At 40.6% G+C, this 16,421-nt stretch overlaps 2 protein-coding genes across 2 annotated transcripts; one reads left to right on the plus strand and one right to left on the minus strand.

The window, feature by feature from the left end:
* The first annotated feature begins 5,318 nt into the window (after nt 1-5,318).
* On the plus strand, nt 5,319-6,977 carry nr0b2a (nuclear receptor subfamily 0, group B, member 2a). Its single transcript, XM_008432301.2, has 2 exons — nt 5,319-6,269; nt 6,366-6,977. Exons 1-2 carry the CDS (start codon nt 5,735-5,737, stop codon nt 6,611-6,613), a joined length of 783 nt encoding a protein of 260 aa, XP_008430523.1. The 5' UTR covers nt 5,319-5,734; the 3' UTR covers nt 6,614-6,977.
* Nucleotides 6,978-9,206: 2,229 nt separating this feature from the next.
* kdf1a (keratinocyte differentiation factor 1a) lies at nt 9,207-16,005 on the minus strand. The gene is made up of 4 exons (XM_008432300.1): nt 15,664-16,005; nt 13,329-14,371; nt 12,876-12,950; nt 9,207-9,869 (listed from the first exon to the last, which is right to left on the minus strand). The coding sequence occupies exons 2-4, from the start codon at nt 14,350-14,352 to the stop codon at nt 9,784-9,786; spliced, it is 1,185 nt and encodes a 394-aa protein (XP_008430522.1). The 5' UTR covers nt 14,353-14,371; nt 15,664-16,005; the 3' UTR covers nt 9,207-9,783.
* Between the last annotated feature and the right edge of the window lie 416 nt (nt 16,006-16,421).

Here is a 16,421-nt window from a genome sequence, read left to right on the forward strand (position 1 = left end):
ATATATAATTTTGTAATCTAACATTTAATTAACATCTAGACAAAGCAAAAATGATCTAAAAAAATAACCTGGACATTGATATATTATTGCTTGATGTTTAAGTTTTTTTGTTGACCACATTGAACATTTCTAGTATGCACTGATTCCTAAAGTAGAAAAGTATAATAAATATGACACAAAGGTTTCCAGAGACAAAATGTTATTAACAAAAACAATTTATGAATATTAATCTGATGTTATAAAAGCTTTAAAATCTTAATAACTTCTCTACTTCTTAAAACAATGTTTACCATTGCGTTTGCCAATAAAGGAATGTAAGCTCAACAAATTTAAGTATAAACTTATTTATGAGGCCTACAGTCATTGCATATGCTGCATTATATATCAAATTACAAATGGCTAATGACATTTTGCCTTATTTTTGGTTGCATGCTAAACAATCTTTTCTTCAGACAAGTTTTTTTGTAAGAACAGAAGCAATATGTCGAAGTCACAGCTTTCCTGTTTTCCTAAAGTTATACAGAATTCATATCTGTCCATTTTAAACATGAAGCCTTTTGTAAAAGTCTTCATAACTAAGCATCTTGTCAGAAAAGGAGCTTTCAAAAGCTCAAATTAAGTCAAATTTTTAAGTAATTCCAAATTGTTTAGCTTTCTAACTTTTTTCTTTATTTCTATGAATATTGTTTCCTGTATTTAATCATAAATTCCAAGCTTTCTCTTATAACACTGGTGTTTACACACTTAGAAACTGATTCCAGCCTATCTACTTCTCTTTGTCTGCTTTCTGTCTAACCTGCTCATTATTCCGTCTGGTGTTCAGTAAACACTGTAGTGCTATCTGTGGTACACTTCGTCTCAGATTAGGTCTACTGTACATTCTCAGTTATCTCACTTTACCAGGATATAGGACAACCTTCTAAGTTTTGCACTCACTAATATTTTGTACTCGTGTATGTATTTAGTGCCTTGTAAAACTGTTGAGACCACTCGAACGACTTATTGTTCTGTCATCCGTGGGCATTTGTTTTCAGGTGGACTTTGACTGGGCCATTGCAACATATGAATTTATTGCAATATGTTCTAAAATAATCTACGGCATCTCCATTGCATCTGTTCCGGGCTTCTTTCCTGCTGGAAGGCGGATATTTGGTTTCCATGGAAATGGCTGTGTAAAACTTTCCAGACTGATAAATGTCAATGGACTCCTCATAAGTGCATAATATTTTGCTTTTTGATGCTTTTAGCCTAATTCGTATTGTTGTAAAGATTTTGTTCGTGCGATTTCTTAATTCTGACAGTCTGTTCGAGATTTCCAAGTTTGCTCACATGGTACAGGTTGCTAAATAAAACCTCCTTCAAATGCTGAGTAACGATGTTCTCATCATATGGACCTGACATGATCCACCTGTGTGACATTTAAGTGAGAATAAATGTGAGGGTATCCTAGCTTATTTCTCACTATAAGAAGGTAATTTTTTTTTATTACATTTTGCAAAACATTCTAAAAGGTATTTCCTTTAGCTCCTTTTTAGTATTTATATTATTTGGATTTCTGAGTATGGTTAACATATCCGTATGTCCTAGCATGTTAGAAAAACACACTCTTGTATTGTTTGTACTACAATAGTGCAATAGTGATAAAACGGCGGAAAAAACTGACATGGTTGTTTTTTGTCAAGTCACCACCGATGATTTCATCGCTCGCCCATATTGGGTCACTGAGAGTTCAAAGCAATGTGACACACAACCTTGCTTAGAAGTGGATCATAAACCTGACAGAGCAATACGAGTATAAATGCGGCTTTAATTTCTGAGAACATTTGTTCAACAGTCACCACCTGATCTTGGTGTTGATGACCTTGTCCAAACAAGAGCCAGGAATCGGTCGTATTTGCCGTCAGGTGAAGCGTGGAGTCATGTTCCTCTTCGTCGTGCACACACAGAGCCGGGAGTTCACCGACCCAGTGGGAAAAATAACGGGCGGAAGTAAAGTTAACACAAGTCAGGTCTCAAGAGGGAAGTTTTAGAAGAAGAGTGAGCTGAGTTACAGGAGTTTATAAGTTTAAAATATTTAACATATATTTTAAATATGTAAATGAAAGGATCCACGAATGTGGAATTGTGTTGCAACAGTTCCAATTCTTGACCTATTCAAGTTTGTTTTGATTTCAAATGACTACAGATGTGAAGATTTGGATCATCTCTGGAAGACCGGCATTACATCACGTCCAACCTGATGAGGCGGTGCTTCCTCCCTCCCAGAACATTCCACTTATAGACTGAAGGACATTTTATTTTTACTGTCCAGGCTGAGATAAGTGTCTGTCCTCCGTGCCCGTCTCTGCCTGCTCCTAACCTCTATAAACACAGGCCTTATCGCAGCCATTTACAACTGTCATCATGCTCCATGAAGCCTAAGAGCTGCCGGGGTGCATTACAGGTCACCCTGTAAAAAATAAAAAATAAAATAAATAATAATAATAATGCTCACATTCCTCCTGATTATTTGTTTTCTTGTTTTCCTTCGCACACTGGTGATTATTTCTGGTACAAATGGTTACAATGTGTTAAAATGAGATTACAAAAAACTGAGGTTGTGAAATATTTCCTAACGGAATCCTTCAAGGAATGAGTAGAGAGTAATGAAGTAAGGCAAACACTCGGTGACTGGTGCTGCCAGTTGTGTCTGGCGTCTAATCTCTTTATTGCGGTTTTACACTACATGACTGACCTTGACTTCGCTGTTCCAGGGTTTACCTCTTCTCCTGGAACTTCCCCTCTGCAACACTTTAAAGCTTCTGGGTAACACTCCGAGCAAATGTAAAAAAAAAAATAACCAAGTCATAAACATTTTTCATGTGTAGCGACTGAGGAGCTAAACGTCCGAACCGAGAGGAAAAAAAAAACAAAAACACGCATCTTTTACCGTTTTGTTTATGTGAGATCGTAATAAAGTCATTTGCTTATCGTATTCCCCCCTCGGTGCCAGGCACAGGCAGGATAATAAATTAGGATTGTGGAACATTGCATTGCCTGCCACAGAAACCATAAATTGAAATTCCATGATCTCATACTGTATTTTTAATTATCAGTTTTGATTATTTTAGAATAACAACGTCCACGTTACGTACAAGCAACATCCTTCTTTCAAATCAGAACGTTGTTGGAAAGTTTATTTATTTAGCTTATTCACACATGTACAATGACAATCCCTCGCAATGTTGTTTGTGAAAATTAGATAATTACCTAAGACCAGTCACACACAAAATTTCTGTTATGGTTTTATTAAGGCCTCAATCACGAGGAAAATTAATGACTTTTCAGCCGAAAGAAGGTTTGATGAAGTAACTGGACGTTTGCAGAGAGCCGTATGCAAGCACACAAAGGCAAAGTGGAAGGAAATAGTGTGATAGAATAAGATCAAGGTCAGCAAAACCTTGAACTTTGCTTGAAACTAAATGTCCAAACACCTAAGAATCATAACAATACCTGATTTAATAATGATTTTTATATTTAGCTAATTCTGCATTAAAAATATCCAAATGTAAAATTAAAATTAAAAGGTGCTAAACAATGTCTAATTACAAAGTTGTCATTGATCGATGTGAAAATGTGAACATAGCCTAACACCAGCTTCTACTCACCACTTAGCAGGTAAAAGACTAACATTATCTAAAGTCAACAAACATATTCGCCCAGTGGGAGCCAGCATCATTGACACGACCCACTGACATTATTACATAGCAATACCAAGGGTAAGTGATGTTTGATCAGGTTGTTGAAAACTTCAAAAATACATTTTTTATTACATTCTTTAAATTTACAAGTTTTTTTTTAGGTTTTAGTGGCTCTAGTGGCCTTTATTTGATAGTGAATTAACAAGAAAGTGGGTAATGAGAGAAGGGGAAGACATGCAGAAAAGGTCACCAGGCCAGGAATCCAACCTGCAACAGGACTCAAGGACTAAGGCCTCCATATGTGGGTTGTGCTTAACCCCTGTGTCACCCACGCACCCTTAAATTTACAAGTTTGCGTTTACCAGGATTACTAAACCTTACATGGGAACGCTCCGATGATGTCACCGCTTTAAGGTTTCTGATAGGTTAATTCACAGCACAGTTAAACCAAGGCACACCTGTTTTTGTTACTTAAGGTAACACTTGAAACTCACCGTTTCCTTTTGAGAAATTGCTGAATAATCAAAAAGCCAAGATTTTAGGAAAGAAAACTGTGGACCTCCAGAAATCTGGTTCATTATGGGTGAAACTTACAGAAGCCTCAAGGCTTCATCTGTTCAGAGGTTCTTCTTCATACTGTTCAGGAAAGAGGCGGGGCCTTTGAAACCCAAAAATATGCATTTTTTTTTGTGTGTGTGAAATTTGTAAATCAAACCCAAAATACAAGCAAAATATCTTGTGAAGCTGATGAGAGAATGACTCTATATCTACCTGTACCAACATGGGCTGAAATGCCACTCAGAGAGGAAGAGGCCAGCAGTCTAAAAGCAACAAGAAAAGTCATGCATTTTGCAAAATGCCTCAAGTGGTGGAGGGGAGCGTAATTCCAGCATAATACGAGGGAAACATAAAGTGCTTGACCCATAAATCAGTCAATTAGGAAAGAGAATAATTTGAAGAATCGTGACTGACTTGGAACAGTCAAAGTTTTGTCTGATGTCATTTTTTTAATACAGTATCATCTGGAGTTTTTAGCATTATATTCTGAATTTCTACCACCTTTGGACTCTTCCTTCATTTTTTAATAATGGCAACTATTGTATTATTACATAGCAATGGTTGTATTCGCCTTTGGCTCTGTGTATCACTGCTGTTGCACTGCACAGTATCAAGAAAGGGAAGAGAGGCGAAAGAAAAGAAAATGACCAGGGCCAAGAGTCAAACCCACAGCTGACAAACAGATGTGGTGCATGGCGAGCATCTCTTCATTTTACATTGAAATACCTCAAAAACTACTGAACAATTTCATCTCGTTTGGCATGTTAACAAGCTCTCTCTTATTATTTAAAATTACTTCCTTAAGAGGGAAAGGAATCAGTTAAAACTGTTTGTTTTTTTTCTCCTCTTTTTTCGACCCATTTCTGCTGCTCTAGCAGTTTTTTTTGTTTTTTTTAACCACTTTGCTGTCCCTTAAAGCTGTGGAAATGTTTTAACGACTTGACTGCGTTTCCACTGGACACTGCAACCACTCCTGATTTCCACCTTTCTCAAAACAAGTCTAAAAAATCCCCCGGTTGCTTCCAGATTAAATGTTTATTTAGATAAAAGGGCACCTAATGAGAACATAATGTAAAGGTCACTGGCCCCTTTTTTTTGTACTCTGGCCTCCTTCCAGCCCCACAGGTGTTAAGTGGCAGGTGCAGTGACACAGTGGGAGGCCGATTACCTCTGCAGTCCTTGGTAGCTTGGTACTGCCTGGGTTAACGACACCGGCTTTCAGATAAGGCCAATCCCTCACGATGTCCATGTGTTACTCCAGCAGCTACTTTTCATTGAGAAAAGCTTATCTGTTTCCCAGGGTTGTTCTAGCAGTCACCTGGCAGAGCACATGGTTGTTTTTCACATCGAGTGTATTGACATTTCAAGGTCCAACAAGGAGGCGGGAGGCGGCGGGGTGGCTTTATAAGTGAAGGCAGACAGGAGGAAGCACAGCTCAGGCAGAGGGAGAGAGACAGAGCTCAGACCGAAGAGACCGCACATCCTGGTCAGAAACGATGGACAGCAGGTGTGACTGCTCGAACAGCGGCGACAGGCTTCTGAATCCCATCCTCTACAACATCTTGAGCCAAATGGATAAAGGCGGACCGAGCCAAGACAGCTTCCACCACAGCTCGGCTCCTCACAGGTGCAACTGCGAGGTGCGAAGGACAGTGTGCTTGGTCAGACCGTCGGAGGTCTGCAAGGAGGCCTCCGCGGTCCTGGTCAAAACCGTGCACTTTATGAGAAACGTACCGGCCTTCAAGCAGCTGCCGCCGGGTGACCAGTACACCCTTCTGAGAAGCTGCTGGGCGCCGCTCTTCATTCTGGGTCTGGCCCAGGAGCATGTGGACTTCGACGTGACGGACGTTCCGGCCGACAGCATGCTGAAAAAGATCCTCCTGAACCGCCAGGAGAGCCCCGAGTCGGAGAGGGAGCAGCCCACCATGGCGGGCGTCAGCAAGCTGAGGTGTTGTCTGAAAAAGTTTTGGAGCTTGGACTTGAGCCCGAAGGAGTACGCATATCTGAAAGGGACCACGATATTTAACCCAGGTAGGCACTGGCTGGAATTAGTGACTTCCAAGTATGCAAAAAAAAAAAAAAAAGTACATGATTCCTAAAAAATATTCCCTTTTATTTTAACAACAGATGTGCCAGAGTTACAGGCAGGCCTGTTTGTAGAGGGGCTGCAGCAGGAAGCTCAGCACGCCCTGAGCGAGGTGGTCCAGCTCCTGCATCCGGGCCACCAGGAGCGCTTCGCTCGGATCCTCCTCACAGCCTCCATGCTGCAGGGCGTCACACCCAGCCTCATCGCCGAGCTCTTCTTCCGGCCTGTGATTGGCCAGGCCAACCTGCTGGAGCTGCTGGTCGACATGCTCTTCTGCAGAAATCCGTAGCGGTCCTCCAATCTGCAAAGTGATCATCTGTTTGTTGTTTATTATTATTATTATTATTATTATTATTATTATTATTATTATTATTATTATTATTATTATTATTATTATTACACCACTTAAATGCTGCAAAACCACCCCCAAAAATCGGCAAGAGAAACTGTTATTTTTCTACACGGGATTAGGATTTGCTTCCATTTTTCAAGAAGCTGAGGTCACTTTAGTCCAGATTATGCAGAAATCCTCCGCTAAAAAGAAAGCGTCGTCTTTCCACAGTATACTTGACCTTTTCTGTTGCTTCGTTGTTGTATATAAATGTTGTGTGCTTCAAATGAAGACTTGAAATAAATATATTTTTGTACATGAATTCACTAGTGACGCTCACTGGTTGCCATGACACCCTCACCCCTTCACTCAGATCCATCATTGCACTACAAAAACGTTTTAAAATTCTTCCAAGTCTGTCCAAAAGCACGAATCTGAACGTTTTCACACCGCTTCTTTAGCTTCTCTAGACCATCTGGAAAAATTGTAAACAGGATAAAACTGTAAGATTCAGGGCAAATATCATGCTTCAACCTGATGAACAGGCATCACATTGTAAAGATATTACAAATATGAAATGATGAAAGATTAGGGAAACAGTGTTGCCAACTCTCAGACTGAAAGCGTGCGCATCACCCTGCAAAAAGACTCACCCCACTGTATAAACATAAATTTCAGTGTGACAAAACAACACAAAGTACTGCATAATTATGAAGAGGAAGGAAAATAATATGTGGTCATTTACTTTAGTTGCTCATAAAAAAAACCCAATAAGCGTGACATGAATTTGTGCATTATTTCAAAGCATCTGGAAATCCGTTTGAGGCGACAAAACTCCAAGATTTGCACTAGACTGAATGTTTCCTGCACTCTTCTCTGCAGAGCAGCTCAAAAGTTTCAAAAAAGTTCAAATCTGTGAACATCACTTCACCTTTTTAAAGTCTTGCAACATATTCTTAACTGGACTTGGGTCTAGACTTTGACAGCACCAGTCTAACACATGAATATGCTGTGATATAAACCATTCCATCACAGCCAAGTGTTTAGGATCATCGTCCGACTCGAGGGTGAACCTCTGCCCCAGTTGCGAGTCTTTTGCAGCCTCAGTAACACATTTTCTGTGGTTGAGTGTGTTCAGGTCGGTGTGTTGCATTAGTTTACCACAAATATTTTGACCTCTGCCGACCAAAGCTGCTTCTTCTGTGTCTGCTGTGTCCCCTGCATGGCTTGTGATAAAAAAGAACAAAAGGAGCTAGTTATGGTTTTCTTCTTGCCACATTTGTATATTTAAGGGTATTATATCAAATGGGGGCTGAATGCAAAGTGCACTTTTCAGATTTTATTTGCTAAATAATATTGAAAACCTAGTATTTTCTTTCCACTTCACAGTAATGCATGTGTTTATTGCAGGAACTTTAACAATGGTACTGTGTCTCCCTCTCATGGAAAATAATGGAATCTCTTCCGGCAAGTAGTTTCCTGAAAATCTCTCTTTAATTTACTCTCCTTCTGAACAATGTCAACTTTTTTTTTCCCCTTCCTCGATTTAACCCGTGAAAGTAAAGAACAACATGTTAGTCGACAGAAAAACACCGTCGTAAAAAAAAAAAATCCCAACAGTGTGAATGCTGTGATTTATAAGGAACAGGCCTACTTAGTCCTTACTCATCTCACTGTTTGGTATGCAGGTTGTGAAACTGTGTGTCTTTACATGACAACCTGTGCAGGTAAAACAGGAATGTGCCGGCGGGGGCAGTGAGCCAGAGGAAATGGGGTTATGCAGGAAAACTGCAACACAAACAGAAAGGGGGGAGAAAAGAAAAGAGAAAAAAAGCCTGAAAAGCTTGAATTCAGGCACAGAAAACAGAGATAATTACATGTTGTGTTAAAGCTTTGTGGAGCAAGCATTGCTTCTACGTGACTCAACCAAAAACTCTTCTCATCTGCTTCCAAAGGAAATCAAAAGAATGTTCAGGAGCAGTTTTATTATAGTCTGACAGATGTCCTGTTTTACAACACAAGACGCAAAATGGTCGTAAATTCCAGCAGCTAACAGATTTAGCCTTAGATAAATTTTTTTTTTTTTTTTGGACTGTCGTAAAAGCACACCAGAATCTAAAATTTCCAGAGCGGAAAAAAAAAGTACTTGTTAGACACCAAACAGAATCGGGACGGATTCCTGAAATCTGGTTGGTTTTCCGTGCTCCGTCTTCATTTTGCAATAAATGACAAAGACAAACCCCTGGATTTTATTTCCCTTGAGTCAGAACCAGCCAAACGAGTTCCGTCTTTTGCTGAGGGCGGAAAAACCCTGCCTGCTGCAACGCTGACCTCGGGGAGGTGAGCCTGACAACAATCCCAGAGATGAAGAAAAAGTGGGCCAGGGAGAAAACTTTACAGAAACACTTGTCGACGCAAGAAAAGAAACGCTGGAACCGAGGAAGTTGTTGCGAGCAGATTTCGGTTTGATCTACATTTTCTGCTGCGTCGTCGACGAATAGAAAGGCAGCGCCTGTTGCGTATCAGCAACACGTTTAGTAAAACAAAAGGCTTAAAAACAACGACGGAAATTTTTATTTTGTCCAAAACATGAATAAAAAAAAACAAACAACAAATCCAAACGGTTACAGAGTAACATTGACTTAATATGTACATCAAAATATGGCTTTCGACAGTACAGTCTGCGGGTGAAACAGACCAAAGTGTCCCTCAGCAGTCGAGCGAAATGGTAGGAGACATTAAGCTGTACATGCAGAATAAGACAGCTCGTACAAACAAAACCAAAGACAAGACTGAGGACGGTTCTGTCCTGATCTGAGCCTCGATGCTCTGACCTCCTTACTGCTGAGCCTTTACTGTCTAAACCTAAAACACTGCGTTGATAAAAAAAACAAAAAACAAAAACCAAACACTTACATCCCTCTGCCATGAGAAAATGACAAAATAATAACAACAAAAAGCTCCTCTGTTGGTCGTTTTTAAAGGAAAGATAAAAAAAAAAATCTTTTTGACCAATGAAAGGAGAACTATACCCATGTTGGATAAAGGTGCTCTGCTCAGTAACAGTATAATGAAAGGAAGCTACATGATTTGTCAGCATATAGACATTTGATTCTCTGCGTAGCATTTCAAATCAGCAGAGGAGCTCCTGAGGAGTTTGTCCCGGTGTCGTGCTGGTAGGGAGAGTAGGCTGAGGAAGTGCTGGAGGAATACGCTGGAACAGAAAGTAGGGGGGAAGAAAGAAATTAATACAGATGAATAGATGCACAAAGTGGATTTCTTGAACTTTTCCACTTGTTTTCAAACCACAAATTTCAACTTATTGTATTCTGGTTTTTCTTAGAGTAAAGCAAAGCAGTGAAGCAGAGGGGAAATGACACTTTGTTCAAAAACAATCCCTCATATAAAAACCAATAGTATTCAACTCCACAAAGTTGTACAACCGCAGACATTATTATTCTGTGTTCTGCCTCCAGAGACTGAGATTTTTGATCGTCTTTCTAAAACAGTCCAAGCTCCATCAGACTGGATGAAGAGCAAATTAAGTTGTGCCATGAATTCTCGCTTCAATTCATTTTGGACTTTGGCTAGGCCAGCAAATGTGCTTTGATCTAAACTATTGCCAGGACTTTAATGTGTTCATTTAAAAAAAATTTAACGTTATTAATGGAATTATTATTTTTTTAATTGCAAAAGTTTCAAGCGGAACCTTTGCATTGCCGTGTTTCTCGTACCCCCATAAATCTGACGCCCAAGTGACATCAGCAAACAACAGCAATGGGCAACAAAGTTGCTTCTCTTGGCCCACTGTAGATTACATTTTGGTTTAAAAAAATATATATATACATCAGATGGAACGCTGGAAAAGATTATTCGCTCCTATGCGGACACTGTACAACAACAATAAAAAAAAAAAGTTTGCCCATCACTAAAGTTCCATCATGTTAATGCAAAACATCAGCTAAAAAACAAACAGCAGCACTCAGACATAGCATGATAACATCAGCATCCACACTCCACATTTCTGAGGACATTTCTTTTTCAAAGGAGTTACATGAATGATCAGAGCTTCCTGAAACACTTGAAAACGGAGTAGCTATAATAACACTTTGCCCCAATCTGACGGCTGAATAAACTAAACACCAGATTAAAAACAATACCTTTGTTGTGGAGCTCATTAAAAAATGTTAGCAGCAAAACTGTGTTTTGAATAGAGAATGTTGCTTAGTTTGTCCATATGTGGTTTTCAATTAAAATCTGATTAATTACACACCCTAAAATTACCTTGTTTACCACTTGTAATTACGGTAAGTTCATTTGAATCTGATCCAAACTCTTCCACTGTAGCTCTGGCTGCTCTGACCCAGACATTACTTACTATTGTTGACAGGCTCACCAACGTGTCGCAACTTTTCCCTCATAAACGTTTAATCAGATTCTGCAAAGACTTTGTACATTAATTCCCCACAAGTTAAAACCAAAACAATTGTCCTTAAGCTGTGAAGAGCCTCAAATGTTGTAAATATTAAACACTTGTCTTTAGATGGAGAATTATAAACAGAGGCTGCAAATGCCAGTGATCAAACATCTTTAAAAAAAAAAAGCTTCATCTGGATCTCCACAGCACTGACATTACACCTATAAACGTTTTTGAATGATAAACCTCTTAAAAGCAAAACATGCAAAACGTCTCATTATAGAAGTTGACACATCCGATCATAGGAAATGAACTGATCGATTGGAAAGTCGGTCAGATTGTCCTAAACTGGCTCCGATCTTATTTTACCTAATGGCTTTGTGTCATTAGATAATCAAAAATCAATAACAAATCCGGGCTCCTCAAGGCTCCATTCTTAGGCCACCATTCCTCAACATCTACATAAGCCTCCGAACGCAGATGGTGGGCTTCTATAATATCAATATTACCTGGCTGATCACACATAACTTTATATTTTATGTGTGATCAGACCCTACACTTTATCATTGTTTAATAAAGTCACTGAATCAGTACACAACCAAACTCCACTGGTCTAATGACCACAAGCAAAAAAACCCTAAATGTCATAACTGAACCCTGAATCTATTTACAATTTATTAGTAAATTAGCTCACTACCGTCTCAAACACTGCCAGAATAAAAGCTTTATCTAAACCGAACAAAAAATGGCGTCATTTGACAACATCCTTCCACGAGGCATGTGGCAAACCATAAATGAGACTTTTTAGTGTTGTTTCCTTCAAACAAATTATTTATAGAGGGACACCCTTGCATACAGGCCAGATTTTTGAAATCCGTCCTCCACCTGAGTTTTGAACCTGTATAAGCTCCCCCAGACCCACTCCTCTTCTTAATGCTATTCTGGACCAGATTATAAATTTAGAACATCGGATTCACACTTAGCTGCATCTATTTAGCTTCCCTGCATCCCAACAGCATGACGTTTCCATGGACCACTTTCCTCACATATAACCCACAGAGGTTTGTGGTTGTGATAAAACGTACATGTTCAAAAGGCATGAACACTTCAGCAGCCACTGTATATTAGCATCAAAGGGTTAAGGGGCACTGAGTTTAACCCAAGCCGCTGATCCATTCCCAGGCCTCACTGTGAAAGTTATGGAAACACAATGTGCTGTACCCTCATTCAAAGACATGTAACAGGACACCCAGGCCCTTTAGCAACCTCTTCACATAAGAGTGAGGGGGGAGGAGGGGGCGGAGTGCCTGTTGCACTGTAATCCATTTGTAACCCGAGTTGTTTGCTAAAATGACATAATAAATCAGGGGACATGTATTTAATGTGGCTTAATCTGCTGCTTAAGCAGATTGTGTAGCATGACTGCAGAGCTGGAGGGGGGGAAAAAAGAACGAGGCAGATGAGGTAGGCGTTCAATAGCAGCCGAGAATTGTAATATGTGAAGAAAAGGGCAGGAATGCAGCACTTTGCTATGTAAGGTGAGGTGTGTTACTGGAAAAAAAAAAAAAGAGGGAGAAGTTGAGAAGATGCCTACAGCTGCAGTGGCCACAATGGGTCACACAGACCGGGGGAAATTATCCCTCTGAGATCAGGACAGTTGAAAACTGTAAGTGAATAACTTTAGATCCTGATAGCTTTAATTCCTTCGGTGTTTATAACACCCCCAACAAAAACAAACGGGGAAAAAAAACAAAGTCCCACAAGTGTCTGTGCGCCGGTGAAAAATTCCCCAAATGTACTCACTTCTTGAGCCGTACTGCCTCATTTTCCTCGCCAGCTCGTCTGACGGCGTTTGCTCAGACACTTTCACCTCTGGAACTGTGAAGGGAAACCAGATGGACACCATGAAGACAAGCACCAGTGTTGCTATGGGTTTAAGACGTAGAAATAATCTGGTCATCTGCTACTTCAGTGTTTTGGTAAAACATGCGTACATGTTTCAACTTGCCCCAGATTATCTGATTGTTAATAGGCCATTGCCTGCAAAATGCCTAGTGTGTTGAGGCTTACAACTCTGAGCTAAACAAAGGCTGCAACGTTCCAACAGACTATGAGTCACCGGGAGACGACAGGTCAGATGTTTCCAATATTTGGTATTCTGCAACCTCCAGGCTGCAAAATACCTAAATGATTCATAAATCTTTGCAGCATACTTTTATATAACAGCAACAAAAACATGCAATGCCATTTCCTTACAATCGCTGCTCATGAAGGTTTGGGTCATGGTCTCGTTGCCGCTATCGGGCAGAGTCCCGTCGTTCCTGCCGTTGGGACGCTGCCCCGTCGACTGGTGGCTGGCCTTCTTCTTGGCCTTCCTCGTGCTGATGCGGATGACCCCGTGCACCAGCTTGCACTCGGCCTCCTGCTCCTCCAGGTTGTAGTTCTGGGCAATGTTGTAGATGAGGTCGCTTATCTCGTTCGTCTTGCGGAAGAAGGAGGAATCGGACGTACACTTGGCGAGCTCTTCAATCTGATGGAAGGCGTACAGCTCCAAGAGCTTCTTGGTGATAAGAGAGTCAACGTCTGTGCTGTCGCACGGGTCATCCAAGTCGTAGCAGTCGTTGGACAAGAGGCTGGTGTTGCTGATCGGTCTCTGGCTTTCCCCTTTTGCGGGCAGACGGGTCCGTTTGGAAGGATTCACTGGATAATTTACAATCTCGCCTCTAAAACGGACGTCTTGGTAACGGAAACTTTCGCTGGTGGGTAGCCTGGCAGACTTGGTGGGCTTGCCGGGCTCCATGGAGACACTGCAGGTTGGGTTGGTCAGAGCCATGCCGTTAGAAGGTTCACCGCCTGATTTGGGTGGGTGGTCTGTTGAGCTCTCGTTAACGGGCAGAGAGGGCTCTCGGCTGCCACAACAGCCACAGTTGAGCATACGGCAGAGCAGGGCCTTGCAACCGCTCCAGCCCAGAGAGGGGCAGGAGCCACATGAGGGCCTGCTGGCCGGCGCGCTGTCAGCCGACCCTGGAATAAATCCTATAGTCTCTGAGCCCCGGGCCGTGCCGTTTCGCGGGTATCTTCTACTGGGGCCGTTCTTGCTCTCCGAATGCCGAGGGTGGTCATTGTGGTGCTCGCGGAAATGTTCCCCATGAAGCTCCCTGAGGTCAGGTAAGCCCGTGCTCTCCCTGTAAATAGTTCGACTTGGTTTGTGGTTGCCCTGGGAGGAGTGGTGCTTTGAGTGGCGGGACGTCTGGGGAGCCCCTGAGCTGTGGCCAGGCATGGCTCAAAACACCCGGGACCTGCAGAGGAAGAGGGAGCCAGGCAGGTTAGTGGACGTTACTCCTTTAAATAACTGAAACAGGCCTGCAGAGAAGGAACCTTTAGAGCAGAACTTCAATCTCATTATATATTTGTGTTATGATCAAACAGAAATGCTAAATGTGTTGATACTCTACGTAACCAAAGAAGTTTATTTATTTAAACACTGCATTCTGATTTGAATAGAATCAACTTTGATTTCATCACGAATAAGCAATGTATTGTTCTATTGATATGTTTTATGGTTAAAGAATGTTATTGGATTTTAACATTTTTGTGTTTTTGCTTGTTTTGTTTTACTTTGTACCTGTGTTTGGCGAAGCCATTATGTTTTCTTAATTATGCATTTTGTACAATAGTTAGTCTTTTATATTCTATATTTTTCGATAGCAGTTTTAACGTACTATGAATGTGATCAACTTAATGTAATATATTTGATATTTTTGACTTCATTATATGTAAAATGTCACTTTATTTCATCTATATTTGTCTTAAGAGCTGCAGTATGTTATTCAGTGTGTTAGATTTTAGTTCTGTCAATTTTTATGTTTTACTTTTTTGACTGTATTGCATTTCTGGTTTTTTGTTTTTGCAACTCTTTAGATTTATTGAAAAATTAGAACATTTTGTGTTTCATCCGTCTATTGCAATGTGGTCGAAGGGCATTACTTTACATATTAGATTTTTGTTTTTATCTGATTAAAGAAATGTTTTTTATTTGATTCTACTGTACTTTTAAATTAATCTTAATAACTAAAGTCTCCTTTTACTTTTATACTTGCTTATATTGCATTGCATATTATATAACTACTTTTTATTACAAATAAAAATGAATGGTTTATTTGCAGTAATGTTTAAGTACACTGTCGTGTTTATGTGTGCATTTTAAATTATTTATATATGAGAGATGCATCTATTTAGTTCCCCTACTTCTACATTTCATTCTGGTTGTCTAATAAATATTATCTATTTTTATTAGCTCAGCACTTGTTTGCATGCTTCTTCCACCGTTTTTGCACTTTTATGTATGCAATAGCTATTTTATCTGAAGAATAAAACTCCAGACTTTAAAGCACTAAGCTCTCAGAGATCTGATAAATTAAGCAGTTAAAAAAAACAACAACTATATGAATACAACAACAGGGTGCGCTGATTGCTGCCTTCACAGAAGTTTTTGGAGTGTTCCCTTTAGGTCCAGACTACCTGTGCAATCAGTGCCAAACCCCGTTTAAACATAACTGCTCCTCATTTCACTTGCAAAGCGTCCACTTACCGCATAAGCAGAAACAGTTGTGGTTGTGCTCGCTGGCGAGCGAACCGCGGAAGTCTCACACCGACGCAGCTCCTGCTGCTATAGCGCCTCAAACTGGGACGGAGTGTCGACAGGACCGGGGACTTCCAGGTGAGTTTCTGTTTCATCCAGCAAGGGAGAAACTCGGTAAAGTCGAAGCCCGGAGTCCGGCGCCGCCACCGAACGAGATCACCCAGCACATCCAAACAGTCTCTTCTGGTCAAAAAGAGAAAAAGCGAGTCCCCGGAGCTGCCGAGCGTCTCCCAGTGCTTGGCTATCACCTGCGGCTACAGCTAATACCGCAGCAGGGGACCCACCCACAGGTGCGTGCTGACGTCACCTGAGCCGGATGTTTAGGTACAGAGCAAGAAAATAAAAAAGGTAAAATGACAAAAAAAGGAAGTTAACGCGACAATGAATTTCACAAAAAAATAAAAAAATAAAAACAAAGAAACAAAAGAAAGCAAATGTTTAACCTCTATTTACACTATCTAAATGGTTCATGAACATTTGTTATAAAAAGCAAAAAGAGCCAAGATGAGCATTGTGACCAATGTTGTGGTTGTAGACGATGTAGTACATAACCACCACTGTCCGAAATTATAATGGCTTGCATTCAACACATATTTGCAAAATAGCCAGAATTTTATTAGGGGCATGCCATAGCAATGCATAAGGAGAGCAGTACTGACTTGCGAAGCAAGTCAGTACTGCCTCCATGCATTGCATGGCAGGCACCT

This window comes from Poecilia reticulata, linkage group LG16 (assembly GCF_000633615.1).
Source record: "Poecilia reticulata strain Guanapo linkage group LG16, Guppy_female_1.0+MT, whole genome shotgun sequence".
In the NCBI taxonomy this organism is placed as follows: Eukaryota; Metazoa; Chordata; class Actinopteri; order Cyprinodontiformes; family Poeciliidae; genus Poecilia; species Poecilia reticulata.

Excerpts from the sequence above, each read along its gene's own strand:
- nr0b2a (XM_008432301.2), top strand. The coding sequence starts at position 5,735 with ATGGACAGCAGGTGTGACTGCTCGAACAGCGGCGACAGGCTTCTGAAT. Across the intron at positions 6,270-6,365 it reads GACCACGATATTTAACCCAG|ATGTGCCAGAGTTACAGGCA; the intron begins GTAGGCACTGGC and ends TTTTAACAACAG.
- kdf1a (XM_008432300.1), bottom strand. The coding sequence starts at position 14,352 with ATGCCTGGCCACAGCTCAGGGGCTCCCCAGACGTCCCGCCACTCAAAG. Across the intron at positions 12,951-13,328 it reads AACCTTCATGAGCAGCGATT|TTCCAGAGGTGAAAGTGTCT; the intron begins GTAAGGAAATGG and ends TTCCCTTCACAG. Across the intron at positions 9,870-12,875 it reads GAGGCAGTACGGCTCAAGAA|CGTATTCCTCCAGCACTTCC; the intron begins GTGAGTACATTT and ends TTTCTGTTCCAG.